Raw genomic sequence first — 15,000 nt, forward strand, 5'->3', positions numbered from 1 at the left:
ATCTGTTTCTAGAGATGGTGATGCCAGAAAATCCACTATATATGGTCTTATTTTGAGATCTTTGTTGAAACAGCAAAATAAAATTATATATTCAATATAAGTTAAAATGCACTCTCAACTGAGTTCTTTATGCAATACTGGAGAATCATTAGCTTTTACCTAAAACTCATTAAATACATTTTAAACATCTCATTTTATCATAAAAGTAGCATCCATGTTGCTCTTGTACAATGTTCTAGTGAAATGCAGTAAGCCGCAATTCAGTTGTAATTACAGATCAATGATTACAGAAAATGATGCATCTGAAATCATCACACAGTGAACTTTGAGTGTTGACTATAAAGTAGTGTTGAAGAACACAGAATTCATGTTTCTACTTTGTTTTTTATTTGAGTTTATATAGTTAAGCTTGTGATGTTGCATGCAAGATGAACACAAAGAGGGATGATGTGCAGGACAGCTTGTTACAAACATGCACATGGTTGTGTACTGTACTACAGCTACTGTTTGTAAACAACCAGGAGATGGCATTCTCGTTTCTCAGGTACACAGCTGTTACAAAAATAACTATTTACAACACCCCTCTCTTCGTGGATTTTTTTTTTTTTTTTTTAGCAAACTGTTAACTGGAAATGAAGGCTAATATAGATAAAATTAAATTTTTCACACAGGAATGTTCATGGGGCCAGGTGAGCTACCTGTTGTAGGCTCTCTCCTTCTTAGCCCTTTCTAAGGCCTTGTCCATGGTCTTCTCGTTTTCGCCTCTACACTTCGGGCAGTACCACTTGCCTTTAGGCTTATGATGGAGCCCAACGCAGGAGAAATGAAACCACTCAATGGGACATTCGTCATTATCGCAGCCAATCATCTCGCCGTAAGACACCTGTTCGCACAGGCAATATGTTGGCTCATCCGGATCGATGGGCAGGTCTGGAGGAGACACTTCTCTCTCTGATTTTCCTTTTGACCTTTTCTTTTTCTTGGAAGATGTTTTGGCCTTCTTTTCCCGAGACACTCCCACTCCCACTTCCTCAGCATGATCCAGACCCCCGTAGCTTTCCCGATTTTCTCCATTTTTCTGACGTCGTGAGCGTTTCCCTCCCGCCTTTTCTCCACCACCTGAAGATGATGTGACCTCATCACGCTTCTTGTCGTGGTGACTGGGTTTGCCCACAGTAACTGTAGCTGATGTTGAGGACATCAAAGACGATGCAGTGGTTGTCATGGAGGTGGCCGGAGGAATGTGACTTTCTGGGATTTCTTGAGAGGAAAGGAGTAGTTCTGAATGCCAGTCTATTTGTCGTGTTCGGTTCTCAACCAGCTCCACCTGGAAAAAAGAAAGAACATTCATGTTTTGTTTTTTATTTTTTCCAAGTTCACCTAATTTATTTGACAATGTAGACTAAACCATCACACTTAAATAATCCTGAATACAAATCTATGTGAGAAACCCCAAACTACATCAGTATCTGCCATGTCTGTGCCCCGACAGAGCCAATCAACAGCTGAACCTGAAAACACATGAGCCATGTTGCTTGAACTTGCACGAATAAAAGCTTTTTAAAGGACTCTCATTAATCATCGTGAAGCCTAAATCCTTTTTGGTTTATGTTTTTGTGAAGAGACAATCTGTAGCTCCCTTGGATGCACTGTACGTTTTAAAAAGCCAACTCTGATTAAGATTTGTTGAACATAAATTTTGCCTTCTTTGCTGAATTAACTAGAAAGAAGTTCATGCTTTCAGCAGTTTAGGCTTAGCTGACGTCTAGGGGCTTATAAATGTTACTATAAACAGGTTTACACAGGGTAAACCTGTGTTTGTAGAGGGAGGGATGCGTGCCAGATGGACTAAAAGGATTTTAGCAGCTCTGTATCTGTCCTTCCCTGCATGTCATTCCCCCTGTACCCCATTTCCTGTTTATCGCTACTGTGCTATCCATATAAAGGCAAGAACCTGAAAATAGTTTAAAAATATATATATATATAAATGTGAATGTTCATAGAGAAATTATTATCAAAGCTATCCACTTTAATTATGTATCACAAAAGGAACACAACCCAACTGAACTTTGACATACCAAACATGCCAAACAGGAAGGTCAAACATAGTGTTGTGTTTCTGGTAACTGCCTAGCTTGTATCTACAATAGAGTTATTTAATGTTTACTGCTGGAGTCTTGTAAATGTTTAGATTTTTTTTTCTTTCTTTCTACAACAGATTTCCAAAAAATGTAAACATAAAGCTCATTCAGTCCTGATACAAAAGATCCATAAAACCCATTAATCAGGGTAAGCGTTCTTGCACATATGTCACAGAAGAAGAGTAACGTAGATTCATCAATACACACATTAAGACCCAAAAGCTACTTTTTTGTCCAGTTTTTCTTCCACGTACCATTTGACCAGCAATCTGGATCTTTTCATCTCCAAGCTCCTGACTGCGAATTAGCGCCCTCTGAATAGACAACTGAAGCTTGCGCCTCTGAAGGGAGTCAGATTCACGGCGATACCGGTCATAAGCATCATCAAGCTCCTTCAGAACATCTGACCAAAAAAAAAAAAAAAAGATAAGAACAGAACAGAAATACACCCCATGTTCAATAGTATACTTGTTGTTAGTCTTTTTTTTAACCCTCATTAAAACAGACGGAGCAGCAGCATGACTACAGGTTGAAAAGTAAGAAAAATGAATCATTGCAATCTTTTGTATTACTTTGTATATATAGATATATATATATATATATTTATATATAGATATATAGATAGATATATATCTATATATAGATATATAGATATATATACACACACACACATACACACACACATAAATTATTTCACTATGAAACCTAAACAAATGTAAACATCAAATCTTTACCTTGATACTTGGCATCAATTTCCTTCATGAGGGACACGCTCCTTTGCAAATCAAAAGGAAGGGACTCCACAAGGTCCAAATACTCCTCCACATAGTTCACAACAACGTGACCTGGGTCACCATTGGTCGGGTTCAGCATTGCGGATCCGTTTCCCCGCCGGCGCACTCCTACACCAGCACCTGTCAACAACATTAGCTTTTTCATTGATGAATCTAATACTCAAGTTTGCAAGTAAATATTACTTCACTGCCTCAAACGTTTTTGATTGAAGCATCATAACGTGTGTTTTACAGCGTTTTCGTCGTGTTTACTAACACCTGTAATCAAGAATCAGTTCTGGGCTGCAGACATACAGAAGAGAAGACAACTGATCTGCAGTCAGCCATACTGATGAAATTGCTACGTGTACTGCGAATGTGCCAACTGTTAGCTAACTCGAACTACCAATGCAGGATCTGCAAAGAAATACAAGACCCGGTGACTTCCGCTGGATAGCTGATAACTTGAAGTTGCTCGTATGGGGTGTCCTTACTGCAAGGTCTTCACAACTACAACGGAGCAGACAACTGTAATGCTAGCTAGCAGTGTTTCCCGGGGAACTGTAATCATTTTGGCTATGTGGAAGAATCACAGATGGATATGCTAACACAAAGCCTGCCACAAACAACAGGACACAAGTGAACTGCTGTGTTTGAATATTTCATCAAAAGCAGCAGCCGCCCTGTCGTGTCTAATGTTTGCCAAAGCTAACTACAGCAGCTATCCTGCCCTGCTGCTGCTGAGTCCATTTTAACGACAAGTAACGATACCCAACTTTTCCCAGTTTGCAAGTTTATGAATCTCTCAGTCTGCACCACACACTTATGAAAATGGGATTTTCAAAATGTGGCGTTAACTGTGGAACTCGCTGCTAAATGTTTTGGAAAGTTACATCTTAATGTGACAAACAACGCTTTGAACAACGGTCACCGAAGTGAATACGTTTCACCTTCAACACATTAAGCACCCACTGAACATTTACGGACAATTCTAGCTAACACGACGCGGACAAACAGAATGGTCTTTTACTGCTTTGGCACTTTAAAGTGGTCTTTACGCGTTGGCTTCGGCGTGTCTGTTAGCTGGATTAGCCGACTAGCTTATAACAATACTAAACGAAATTCAGCTCCAATCCTTACGGAAATACAGAGCAGATACCTCGCCACACTCATTCAGTTGCCATATAAGCGGAGGGTGAGTAAACTTACCTGTGAATACTCCGAGTTAACCTTACAGACTCTGTGATGCTGCTGTGGGTCTTGTTGCTAACGCTAGGTAGTGTGTGTGTGTGTGTGTGTGTAACTACGGTGGACTCGCAACAACGGAGCTAGCTGTTGGCTAATTCAGCTATGCGCATGCGCCGCATACTTTACACGAATCACACACGCCTCACTCTTCTGCTTTTAGGTTTACGATGCTGCAACCAACCAAAACACTTTGTTGTCCAGCAGGTATCGGTTTTCATGGACTTTACAAGTTAATATTCCCCACTGACTCTATAAAAGTCACGTTTTCTGCAGTCACTCACCCAGTAATACTTCCATGATGGCGTTTAAGAACTTTGTCGAAACAAACAAACAAAAATCACATTTATAATTTATTTCAAAACGTATACAGGTTTCTGGTTTAGTGTGAGCCCATTCATCCTAATGTCTCAGTCTCTTTGGTGGGCTTGGTGAAGGCATTCATTATTCAACTAGTGGTTTTCTTTTTGTTACTTTTTCATTAAACACAACACAAACAACATGTCAGTGTGTATATTTTGCACCAAATTTCGATTCCGGGTTCAAATCAGTCATTAAAATTCAGCTAAAGAAGAACATTTCTTTCAATCCCAAAAAGGTTACGTTAGGAGCGTAAAATTTATTCTCTTTTTACAACTGTTTGCATCGCTGACTGTTTTTAGCTTTCGAACAGCTTTTTGAAGGCTGAGCTGATCTCCTGGATCATGTCTGACGTGGTGGTGGACCTGCCGTGCCGCTGGAATGCTTGACTGTTGCACTGCCTGGTGAGCGAACAAGCACCAAATGCAGCAACCACTGAGGGATTCATACTATAGGGGAGGAAAGGGAAAGAAGAAGGGGGAAAAAAAAGAGAGAATATACATCCAAATAAAGTGAACACGTACATTTCTCTGTGCAACATCACACTTTATGCATTCATTACATAGGAAAAGCCAAAAAATCATCGTGAGAAGTGGTTAGAACGTTTGGTGATAATTTTTATACACTCTCAGCATGTAAATCAGTGCACTCTGTAGGTAATGTGTGTAAATATATTTTTAAAAAAACTATTTTTTATCCATTGAGCCCTGAAAAGCTTGGCCTATACATTCATTCAAACATAGCACAAAAAGCAAAAATCATGCCTTCACCTTCTGATCATTCCTGCTGTGGAAGCAGCATGGGCCCAGTGTGCCAGCACTCCCATAGATCCAGAAAGGAGATCCCCCTGTCCACCGCATCGTCTCCCGCTGCCTTCTAAATTGCATGAGTACACTACAAACAGCAGCACACGACACAGCGTCACAAAAGGAGCTCCGAAGCATCTGAGAATAAACAGAGTGAACGATCAGCCGGAAGAAATTAAAGCACGTTCTGTTTGATGCCAACCTTTGCTGCCATCTGTGATGAAATCCTGCTCCCCCTTCAGCACCAAGGTGAGGTTGCCCATAGCTACACTGAGCTGCATGACGCTCCGCTGATAATCACTGCTGTCCATGGGCTCATGGTGCTAATGCACACAGACAACGTAAAAAGACACACATCAGCATAGAAGATCACATGTTATTTGCTGTCAACTAGTGAGTGGGACTGAATTGTGCCAAGAAACTTACCAATGCCTCATACAATCGAGTGAATTCCATGAAGTTAGGCGTAAGGATGCCCTTCTGGTACCCTTGGATAACAGATGGTTGCTGTGTAACCAGCCATAATCCATCCTGTTAAGAATGATCACACACACTATGTATGACTTAGCAAATGAAACACCTTCCGCTCCACATCTGGGACTTTATTTTATCAAGACTTACTGCATCAATGACTATGGGGATATCTCTTGCTTTCGACTTCTCAATGACCTCCTGAAATAGAGAGAGAGAGAGAGAGAGCACAGGGTCTGTCTTTAATAAGCCTTCCGTTGGGGTGGGGGGAAAAAAAGAAGTAGTAATTTATCAGCCACCAGTAACACTTGTGCTATAACAAGTGCTAGCAATAAGACTAGTCCGCCATGCTTATGCAGAAGTATCTAGCAGAGTAGCCGAGACTGTGTTAAGCGCAAGGAAGAATGAATGTGCTCCACGTGCCTTTGCTGTTTTCAATAATAAGTCTTCTCTTCCTAAGCCTGGTCCCACCACAAGTCCGTGTAGTCTTGGAAGCCATTTTTCTATTTCTTCCACTGCGTTAGGACTGTCCCTTCATTCACACACATACACACAGATTGTCAGACATGCTGGAATGCACAATTAATCCCAAATTTTCCAATTAGTTTGCAAGGAAAACACACACACACACAAAGTGAAGACTGATAACACTGTAACGGGTCTCTGAAGTGAGCAAACACAAATAGAAAGCAGTCGATGTTAATGTTTTCTGTAAGTGCCTCTTGTAGAGAAATGAGCCTTTTAACATTTTTTTGCTATAACAAGCTAATAATGGCTTTCTAAGAGCACACTGGCACAGGCTCACCAAACTGAAACGCAGTCATTAATGTTACTGTAAGGTTCCCAAGCCGCTCCAGCCACGACAAGTAAGCGTGAGCTGTGAAGGTTTGTACTGTCACACTGACAGAATACCCAGAATTATGACACTACCTGTTCATGATCTGACAAATGTCAGAAATTTAAATATTTAGGACAGTGATTACAGAATCATTGTGAGAAAGCAGCGTGTTAATTATAACACGCAACGTTTAATACAACGGAGTAGAGTGATGATAGTGAAATGCAGAATTTGGCTCCAAATAACATTACAACTCACAACAAAAAAAGAAGACGTGCGCAACTATTTATTTTGAAAATCTTATGCCTCGCCACAAAGCCTGGGTAAACTTTGATGTTTTTGCTTGCAATAACACACTGTGTAACATTTGTGAATGCATCCAAATTGTTTTGAAGGAAGGAAGGTTCAGGGCTCATCCGGTTAGAATAAGAAAAAGCAGCCAGAATTATTCTCAGGGTTCTCTTTTTATTCTCAAATAAATAAGGCAAAGAAGGAAGGAAGGAAACAAAGACACACATGGACTGCTCTCTCTAAAAAGGACATAAAGTATGATTTAAGTAATTCAAAATGATACATAAACTCAGGAGACTCAAAGAGAAACTCACCTCAGCTGCCGCCCCATGTGGGAGTGAAGAAAGAGTGAGGGGTAGGTGAGTGCAGTCCTTATATACTGTGTGACATATAATGTGTGACAGGTGAGTGCAATTAAGGCCAAGCACCACACCCAATCAAAGGTGAGGAAAAGAAACAAGGTGCATCTGGTGAAGTGAATGTGCTAGAAGGTGAGCCTTTACAACACAAATACCAGTGCATAATGCTAATAAATACACACCATTGCACTCTCAATGATCCAACTGCTACCAGCTACTTCAAATCCTACAGAAAGATTATTATTGGCTCTGTACTTACAGAACTGGATGGACTATGAGCTCAGGGCTGTATGATTTGATTACAACTGCAGCATCTTTGGTGCAGAACACGTGAGACAAGTCAGCCCCCTGGAGATGAGAAAAAAAAATGTATATACAATATACAATTAGAAAAAAATTTTTTAAAAATGAATGGACAAAATTGATAGTCAAGCTTTACTGCCTACCACTTTTAAAGCAGAGATGGCAGCAAAGTAAGGAGCTCCAGTGTAGCTTTAGAGATTAGAGATGAAGAGAAATTAGGGCAAATGTTCCACTGAATTTGTTTTTTTCTTTTAAATCATGCAGGAATCTTTTATGCAACATACTCTTGACATCCTCCAATGATCCCAATACGTCCATCTTGTCCCTTGTGTTTTTTGGATGTCAGCGGAGGGACTATGTTCTTTACCAGTGGCAGGATGTCATCCTCCATACCTCTGTGCGACGTGGAGCCCAAACCGTAGAAGCGCTCAAAAACTGAGGAGATAAACAAAGTGAGAGTGTTCAGCGTACGAGCGAGTTTCAAACCACTGTGGTCGACAACAAAAACACACTAACACGATCCAAAATAAGAATAATAACTGAGTGTGATCTTTCACGTTACAGCTAATCTGCCTTCAGGTTTCTCTCCACATCAAGGCTTCACGCGTAGCGCCGGAACTAAATACCTAACGCCTGAGGGTCTGCGCTCAGAAATGGATTCTGCTGTGTGAGAGAGTCTGTCTGGGGCGAAGGGCGTTTGGGGTGACCGGAGTGGCCACGTGTATGCGACGGGGAGGTACTGGAAATGACCGGAGCGCGGCCAGGATTCGCCGTCTTGGACGGAGCGGATGCTGAGCCGGAGGAGGAGATGCTGGCGAACATCTGGCCAAGCATCTGAAGCATCTGCAGTTCCCGGGCATGCTCAGCTTCCCGGCGCCGGTCTTCTGCTTGCAAGCGCTGCTCCTCCATCCGGTAGAAGTTGTCCTCGGCTTGGGCGCTCTGCTCCAGGAACTGCTCCATCAGCTTCTCCATGGGGAAATTGGCGCGTCGCTTCCTGGGCCGTTTGGGCGCTCTGGCTGACAAACAGCTGGCCGACTGGCTGGTGTTAGGCGGCTTCGCACAAGTCCCTGAAGTGGAGAAGGGTGTGACATTATGTTAGCACACATACTCGAGTCACACTCGAGGCACTGAAACATGATAAAGCCACGAAAAAGTGATAGTGGATAAGGTTGGACTCACCATTACTCCCCACTGTCACTTTAACCGGAATGGGGATGGGAACAGTTGGGTATTCCAACTTGACTTCAGTCTCAGCGGGATAAGGACACTCCCCTGTGCTCTCAGAGTAAGCATCCTGAGCATCTTCCCCATCCTCCTCCGGGCCATCGACGGCCTCCTCTCCTCCCGCACCGCTGTCTATAAACTCCTGGGCGTCCAGACTCGGCCGGTTACTCAAAATCCTCTCCATGGTGTCATAAAACTTGCAGATCTTGTGATACTGCCCATTATTCCGCAGATTGCCCTCCTTCGCCAACAAGTACTGCCTCTTGAGGCTCTTGATCCGCACCCTACACTGCTCGGGCGTCCTTTCAAACCCCATGGCTCCCAGCCTCCGGGAGACGTCGCGGTACACGAAGCTGTTTCGGAAGTTTCCATCCAGCGCCGCCTGGATGTCCTGCTCTCCCCAGATGTTCAGCAGCGTCCTCGTCTCCACGTCCGACCAGAGGAAGCCCCGCGTTGTGTTCGCTTGCATAGCTGATCCAAAACAGGCCGTCTCCCGGCGTAACCTCCACCCCCGGGGAATAAGTTGATTGGAGATGTTGACACTGCGGATTATGACGGCCGTTTGCTCTGGGTCTCTGCGCTCAGCCGCATCAATGCCGCGGACCACCGTCAGCCCAAACAACGACAAACGGCCATTTCGCTAGCTCAGAAGGACCAGCCGGGGTAATAATTTTGGTCTTAAACTTGAAGATCATCACAACGTGTGCAGGTCAAACTATTTGTTAGCTAGCTAAAAGCCTAGCCTTCTGTGTTTATCTCATTCGTGTCGTCAAAATGCGTAGCTCTGGGATAAACCGACAGGAGATCGGCTACAAGAGCCGTTTTCAAGCGGTAACACTACATCGAGTAAATGTCCAAACTGACCTCTGATCAGTCCTTTGAGGTTAACTTCACCTTTCTCCGCCTGGTCCCCCGCCCCGCGAACGCATTTCTGCGGGGTCCTAGAGACCCACCACACCTCAACAACGAGCCAAACTGTCAGCTGCTCGGCCAACACGGAGAGCACTGGACGACTCTAACGGCTCACCTAACGTTACAGTCTAAAGCTAAGTTTTAATGAAGTAAAACTTTGAGATAACGTCAGTCTCTTTTACCTTTCTCGTTTAAACAGGCCAAGGCGGCGATAAGCGACAGTGCAACTGGGATCGAGCAAAAAGCGAGCGCTTGAATCTGTTGAGGCATGCTCTCATTGTTTGTCTGACTGCAGTCACCCACTCTCGGAGCTTTATCACGGGCTGCACAGCCCTCTGTGGCACTCAGCTGTCCTTACCTAAACTGGAGCTGCGCTTCAACGCCGACAAGTGAACGCAAGTTAGCCTGATCATGAGGCGCCCTATAACCCAGCGCAGTACTACAGGAAGCGTGTGATGCCTTTAAAGGCTGCTCGGACACTCCTACATCCAAGTGGGCTGAGGGTGAAATCTGCTGTCGACGAGCCATCAAACCGGAAGCAGGTTTAAGCATGCGCTGCTTCAGCAGGGCCGGATTCTGAGACAACAAGCCCTCCTCCATAATAAAATGAAGCACACATCAAAATACACACAGAAGAGTAATAAGGTGCAGATGTTTTTAAGTTTATTTGCAGTTTTCATCTATTTGTGCTGATTTTAAGTTTTTTTTCCAGCCATATTGCAAGTATAACCGTCTGTTTGCCTCTGTTTTTAGAAGTTTTGTATTTTTTAATACTCATTATTCAACCCCTCTGCCATAAAGAACTCTTCAGGAGGTCAGTCCTACTATGCACTATGAAAGTGTAGAGGTGGTAACAGGCGAACACACGTGAACTGTCAGGCACGAGATTCCATACACACATAATTTTAGAAGCATGTCAAAAAAAATATTTTACGCAGAAAGTGTAGCCTATTTTTATTTATCAAGTCTTCATTTCTAAACAAATACAATATCACCCTTAAAACTACAATTGAATTCATAGATTTAATGCTTAAATTAAAATATTTTGTAACTGTAACTGTTTATCTAACTTTCTTCTGGTTATTGTTATATTTATTGTGAATAGATCACATGTTTCGATCGAAGCAGAAACATGATTGTTGAATATTTTTTACTTTCTTACAAATATCAGTCTACATTTTAGGCAGGCCATTGGCATAAAGTGAATGAATATTTATTTCTCAGCTAATAATTATAATCATCATCATCATCATCATCATGTTTTTGGTCCAGATTTTAAAGTCCACATTGGCATTTTTTAGCCATTTGTCTCAGCCTGACAACAAAAAAATATTTTTTAATCCTCCAAACTAACAGAAAAACACAATTAAGCGACACGTATACCACTAAGAGAGCGTAAAATCCCAGAAGAATGTGTGTTATGCTTAGTTTGAAAACTAATACCCGCCCACCGACTAATTACAAATCGGAATTATAGACAGTTTTACTTTTCTCCCTGGGTTTTGTCTGGTAGGCATAAAACAACTTCAGGCTTGACCACTCAAATCACACTTAAGCCTTGGAGACTGCTACTAACACCACACTAAAGGCATAAAGATAACCATAAGGAATGCTTTGAGGAGAGGTATATTATGTAATATTTGCTGTCAGTGCATTTTAATGAAAGAAGAAGAAGAAAATCAGACAGGGGTCTTTGTATTTTCAATGCAACTCTGTCCCTTTTTTTCGTCATTGTGTGGAAAATTGTCCTACTCAAAAGGCTGCCCTCAATCTTTTTTAATAATACCAATATTGACTAAGTAGTTTTTATTTATACACTTAAACTTATTTGACTTAGGCACAGTTGTTACATCAAAGAGTAATCTTTACCTTGATACTTGGCATCAATTTCCTTCATGAGGGACACGCTCCTTTGCAAATCAAAAGGAAGGGACTCCACAAGGTCCAAATACTCCTCCACATAGTTCACAACAACGTGACCTGCACTGAAAAAAATATGTTGTTGGATTTACTTAATTCAATGGTGGACATTTGTTGCACACAGATGTTTTGCTTTGGCAGCAACTTAAACAATTGAGTTAAATTACCAATTATCATTCATAAACTGTGCATTGTGTGTAAAATGTGACTAAACATTTTTGATGAGTAATTTGAGTCTTGAATTTTAATCTTCACAATTTTACTTACCCACAATCAAAACTTTACCCAATATACTGTCCTAAATAACTTTTCTCAAACATTCTATTTATTCTAGTATAATACACAATTTCAAATGGAGGCCTTATAACAGATTGTATTGTTCTCTTCCAAGATGGTTGCTGGCATCCACCAGTAACCTTTAAAAACAAAATGTCTAATTTCACTGCATTGACAGTAGGTAAAGAATTAAACTGACATTACTCCTCCACTGAATCTATATAAATCAACAGTTAAATAATGTCAGTTCTTCCGTGTTCTCTGGAATCAATCACAGCAAAGAAATTAGACTGTTTCTTTTGAAAAATGTTACAGGACAATACAAAACATTCTATTTAAGGCCTCTGACGTCAAGATTCAGTTAAACAACAATTATAACTAAACAATTTGAGGAAATGTTAGTTTCCATTAACATTAAATTAGGTTACTGAATTGGCAAACACCTTCCTATTAACATTACCCATTTTACCCCAATAACTAAAGAAATTAGCACTTGCAGGTCAAAAACTTTATTCAAGAGACGCAAAAATAACATTGATACAGTGACTGTCAAAAATTACAGCACTGATCATACTGTGACATCTTGGTTCAAAACAGCATACTTAGAAATATTCAACGTTCTTTACTTCAACTGAATGAAACTGAAAATACCATTTCACACGACCCATATGGGATATTTAGACTGTATAACTGTTCACGCTACATCTCTTCACTAGTAAAAGAAAGAAAAAATACAAACAGAAATTGAAAAATGCTGCCAAACAGACAAACAGAGAACTTGTACAGAGCAAAAGGAAAAACAAACAACAACAACAAAAACAGCTTGTCCTCATGGCAGTTGCAGAGTATATAAAAATGAACCCTGCGATCTGCTCCTGGAATTGAGCTTCAAAAATGCAGCAGAACAAGTGTGAGATTTAAATGTCCTCTCACCTAGAGCTGATCACCTTGCATGCATAACAGTGAGCTTTCCTTGCAGGAGCAGTTTTGTCTTAGTTGTGAGCTTTTCTTGAGAGCTGAGTTGCATCCAACTCCATTACCACCCATTGAATCACCTCAAAAGTGTAGCAGAGCTGTGATGGGTAACTCATATTGAAGGAATAAAAAAGGTCCAAACAGCATGGCTACTGCAAAGGTCACGTTATCCAGATCTTGAAGAACTACTATACCCTCGATGATGATGCCAACATCAGAAAAGTCATTGCCTGGCGCATCTCTGGAGACAGATGTTCATTGTGGTTTTCTCAATCTGTGCAGTGGCCTCAGTCAAGTCCTGGTTAAACACAAAACATTTTTTTAAGATTCCCTTTTAAACTCATCTCTTTTGAATCTACCAGTTCTAATGTTAGAGTAATTTAAACCATAGTAAATAGCTATAGCCAAAGAGTTGCCTGCCATGCTGCCATTCATGGTCTAACAGAGTTTCTAAGAGAGAGTGAAAAACATAATAATTTCAAATGCTTTACATTAGTTTTTGTTAGAAAGACACCGGCCCATCAGAAATCCAGGTTATGTCACTCAGAAGATGTTAGAATTTAGACTTTCAGCCCCACAATTTGGTTAGCTGTTGGTCAGTTGGTCTTTTTTTTTTTTTTTTTCAAACAAAAGCTAATGTAAATATTGGGGGGATTTTTCTTTGTTCACTAGAATGACAAATTTAAAGTTTTTTCACACTGATGTGACCCCTAATACAGGGGTAGGGGTGGGGCCTCAAGGGCCGGCGGCCGAGTTCACTACTAGGCCTCATGTGAACTTCAAATTATTAAAGAGGACTACTGGTCCTAACCAGTCCAATGAGGATCAAGTGGATAACTAAATGCATTTTTAAATGTTGCAAAGCCACAATCTACTCATAAAACACTCACCATGAACTCCTGCACCAAGATGTTGCAATTGTCTTTCACACAGATGCGGAGCACTTTGATGAGACCCCCTTTGAGCATTAATGTCATCCTAAAGTATTATAACAAAGAAAACAGAGATTTGTGAACTTTTCAGTAGCACAGAAGAAAATGATCCCAGACAAAAACTTGACTTTTTAAACCAGTCAACATGCAACACCAGCATCTACAAAGCAATATCAAAAATTCCTGTTTGACATCAACTTTATGGATATATAGTTTCCAGAACATATATTTTTAAAAAAAGATAATTTTTTCTCAGTGGGCCAGTAAATGCATGACAAAAAAGAATGGCATCCTTTCAGTGGAATCAGTACTCACAGGTAATAGTTGACTGTTTCAATGGATGCAGCATAAAAATCTTTTACTGACCTAATGCACTTTGTAGTTAAAGAATTTTAAAGTTCTTACTGTCATCATGGCAGCTACATCCTTTAGCTTTGTGCACTGTTCCCCCGATCACTTTGCAAACACTTTCAGCAGACTGTCAGAGAGAAACTCAGCTCCGTCAGAAACCTTGACTGTAAAGGCATGGTTGGGATGCACTGGAATGCTGCATTTTATCTGAAATAACATTTTGAAATTTTGAAATAACAGCAGGCACTGTGCTTGGTTAATCAGTAATGTTTTGTTGAATAAAAACTGTGTTTCCAGATCTTATGGGATTAAAAAAATCCAAAGATGTTTGTTTCTGATTTGCAACCCAAGAACCCACAAGTTACAACCTCATTTTAGTTCAAGTGTGCATTAATGTGAGTCCAGTAATCACCTTTCTGACAATACATACAGGTATAAGTTAAACCTATGGCAGATTTTGGATTTCTCAGTTGTTTTAATAGGGTGGTCTATTTGTGTATGCATGCACCTAATAATTATACAAAACCTATTATAATTAAGTTACAGAAACCTTAAGCGAAAATAGAATATACTTTCTTACCATAACACCTTGAACCCACAATCCATCAGCTGACTCCTGGTGAAATGCAGAATAGATGTGGTCTCTCAATGTGCAGCAAAAAAAACAAAAAGAAAAGGACAGCAGGTGAGGGCAGGAGGGGTAGGGATGTAAGCTAGCATAATGCCGCTAATGATATTAGCTAAAGCTTTTCAATGTCCAAAATCTCACTAACACCACGGTGCAGTAAATACACAATGTAACTGAAGAGTCAGTTGGCAAATC

General features: G+C 40.9%; 2 protein-coding genes across 8 annotated transcripts; both read right to left on the reverse strand.

The window, feature by feature from the left end:
- Positions 1–364: 364 nt before the first annotated feature.
- On the reverse strand, positions 365–4,426 carry ing1 (inhibitor of growth family, member 1). Of its 4 annotated transcripts, none has more exons than XM_026145805.1 (4): positions 4,124–4,426; positions 2,876–3,055; positions 2,396–2,544; positions 365–1,327 (listed from the first exon to the last, which is right to left on the reverse strand). In XM_026145805.1, exons 2-4 carry the CDS (start codon positions 3,012–3,014, stop codon positions 695–697), a joined length of 921 nt encoding a protein of 306 aa, XP_026001590.1. In that variant the 5' UTR covers positions 3,015–3,055; positions 4,124–4,426; the 3' UTR covers positions 365–694. The 4 variants fall into 4 exon arrangements, with proteins under 4 accessions (XP_026001590.1, XP_026001591.1, XP_026001592.1 ...); XM_026145806.1 differs by lacking the exon at positions 4,124–4,426 and adding an exon at positions 3,351–3,374; XM_026145807.1 differs by lacking the exon at positions 4,124–4,426 and adding an exon at positions 3,321–3,344.
- Positions 4,427–4,499: 73 nt separating this feature from the next.
- Positions 4,500–11,714, reverse strand: LOC113008419 (ATP-dependent (S)-NAD(P)H-hydrate dehydratase-like). 4 transcript variants are annotated; one of them, XM_026145796.1, is made up of 11 exons: positions 8,767–9,387; positions 8,214–8,654; positions 7,872–8,022; positions 7,731–7,776; positions 7,544–7,632; positions 6,220–6,328; positions 5,947–5,997; positions 5,752–5,856; positions 5,528–5,648; positions 5,290–5,413; positions 4,500–4,968 (listed from the first exon to the last, which is right to left on the reverse strand). In XM_026145796.1, the coding sequence occupies exons 1-11, from the start codon at positions 9,278–9,280 to the stop codon at positions 4,818–4,820; spliced, it is 1,902 nt and encodes a 633-aa protein (XP_026001581.1). In that variant the 5' UTR covers positions 9,281–9,387; the 3' UTR covers positions 4,500–4,817. The 4 variants fall into 4 exon arrangements, with proteins under 4 accessions (XP_026001581.1, XP_026001585.1, XP_026001584.1 ...); XM_026145800.1 differs by lacking the exons at positions 8,214–8,654; positions 8,767–9,387 and adding an exon at positions 11,593–11,714; XM_026145799.1 differs by lacking the exons at positions 8,214–8,654; positions 8,767–9,387 and adding an exon at positions 10,082–10,299.
- Positions 11,715–15,000: the final 3,286 nt, after the last annotated feature.

This window comes from Astatotilapia calliptera, chromosome 16 (genome assembly GCF_900246225.1).
Source record: "Astatotilapia calliptera chromosome 16, fAstCal1.2, whole genome shotgun sequence".
Lineage (NCBI taxonomy): Eukaryota > Metazoa > Chordata > Actinopteri > Cichliformes > Cichlidae > Astatotilapia > Astatotilapia calliptera.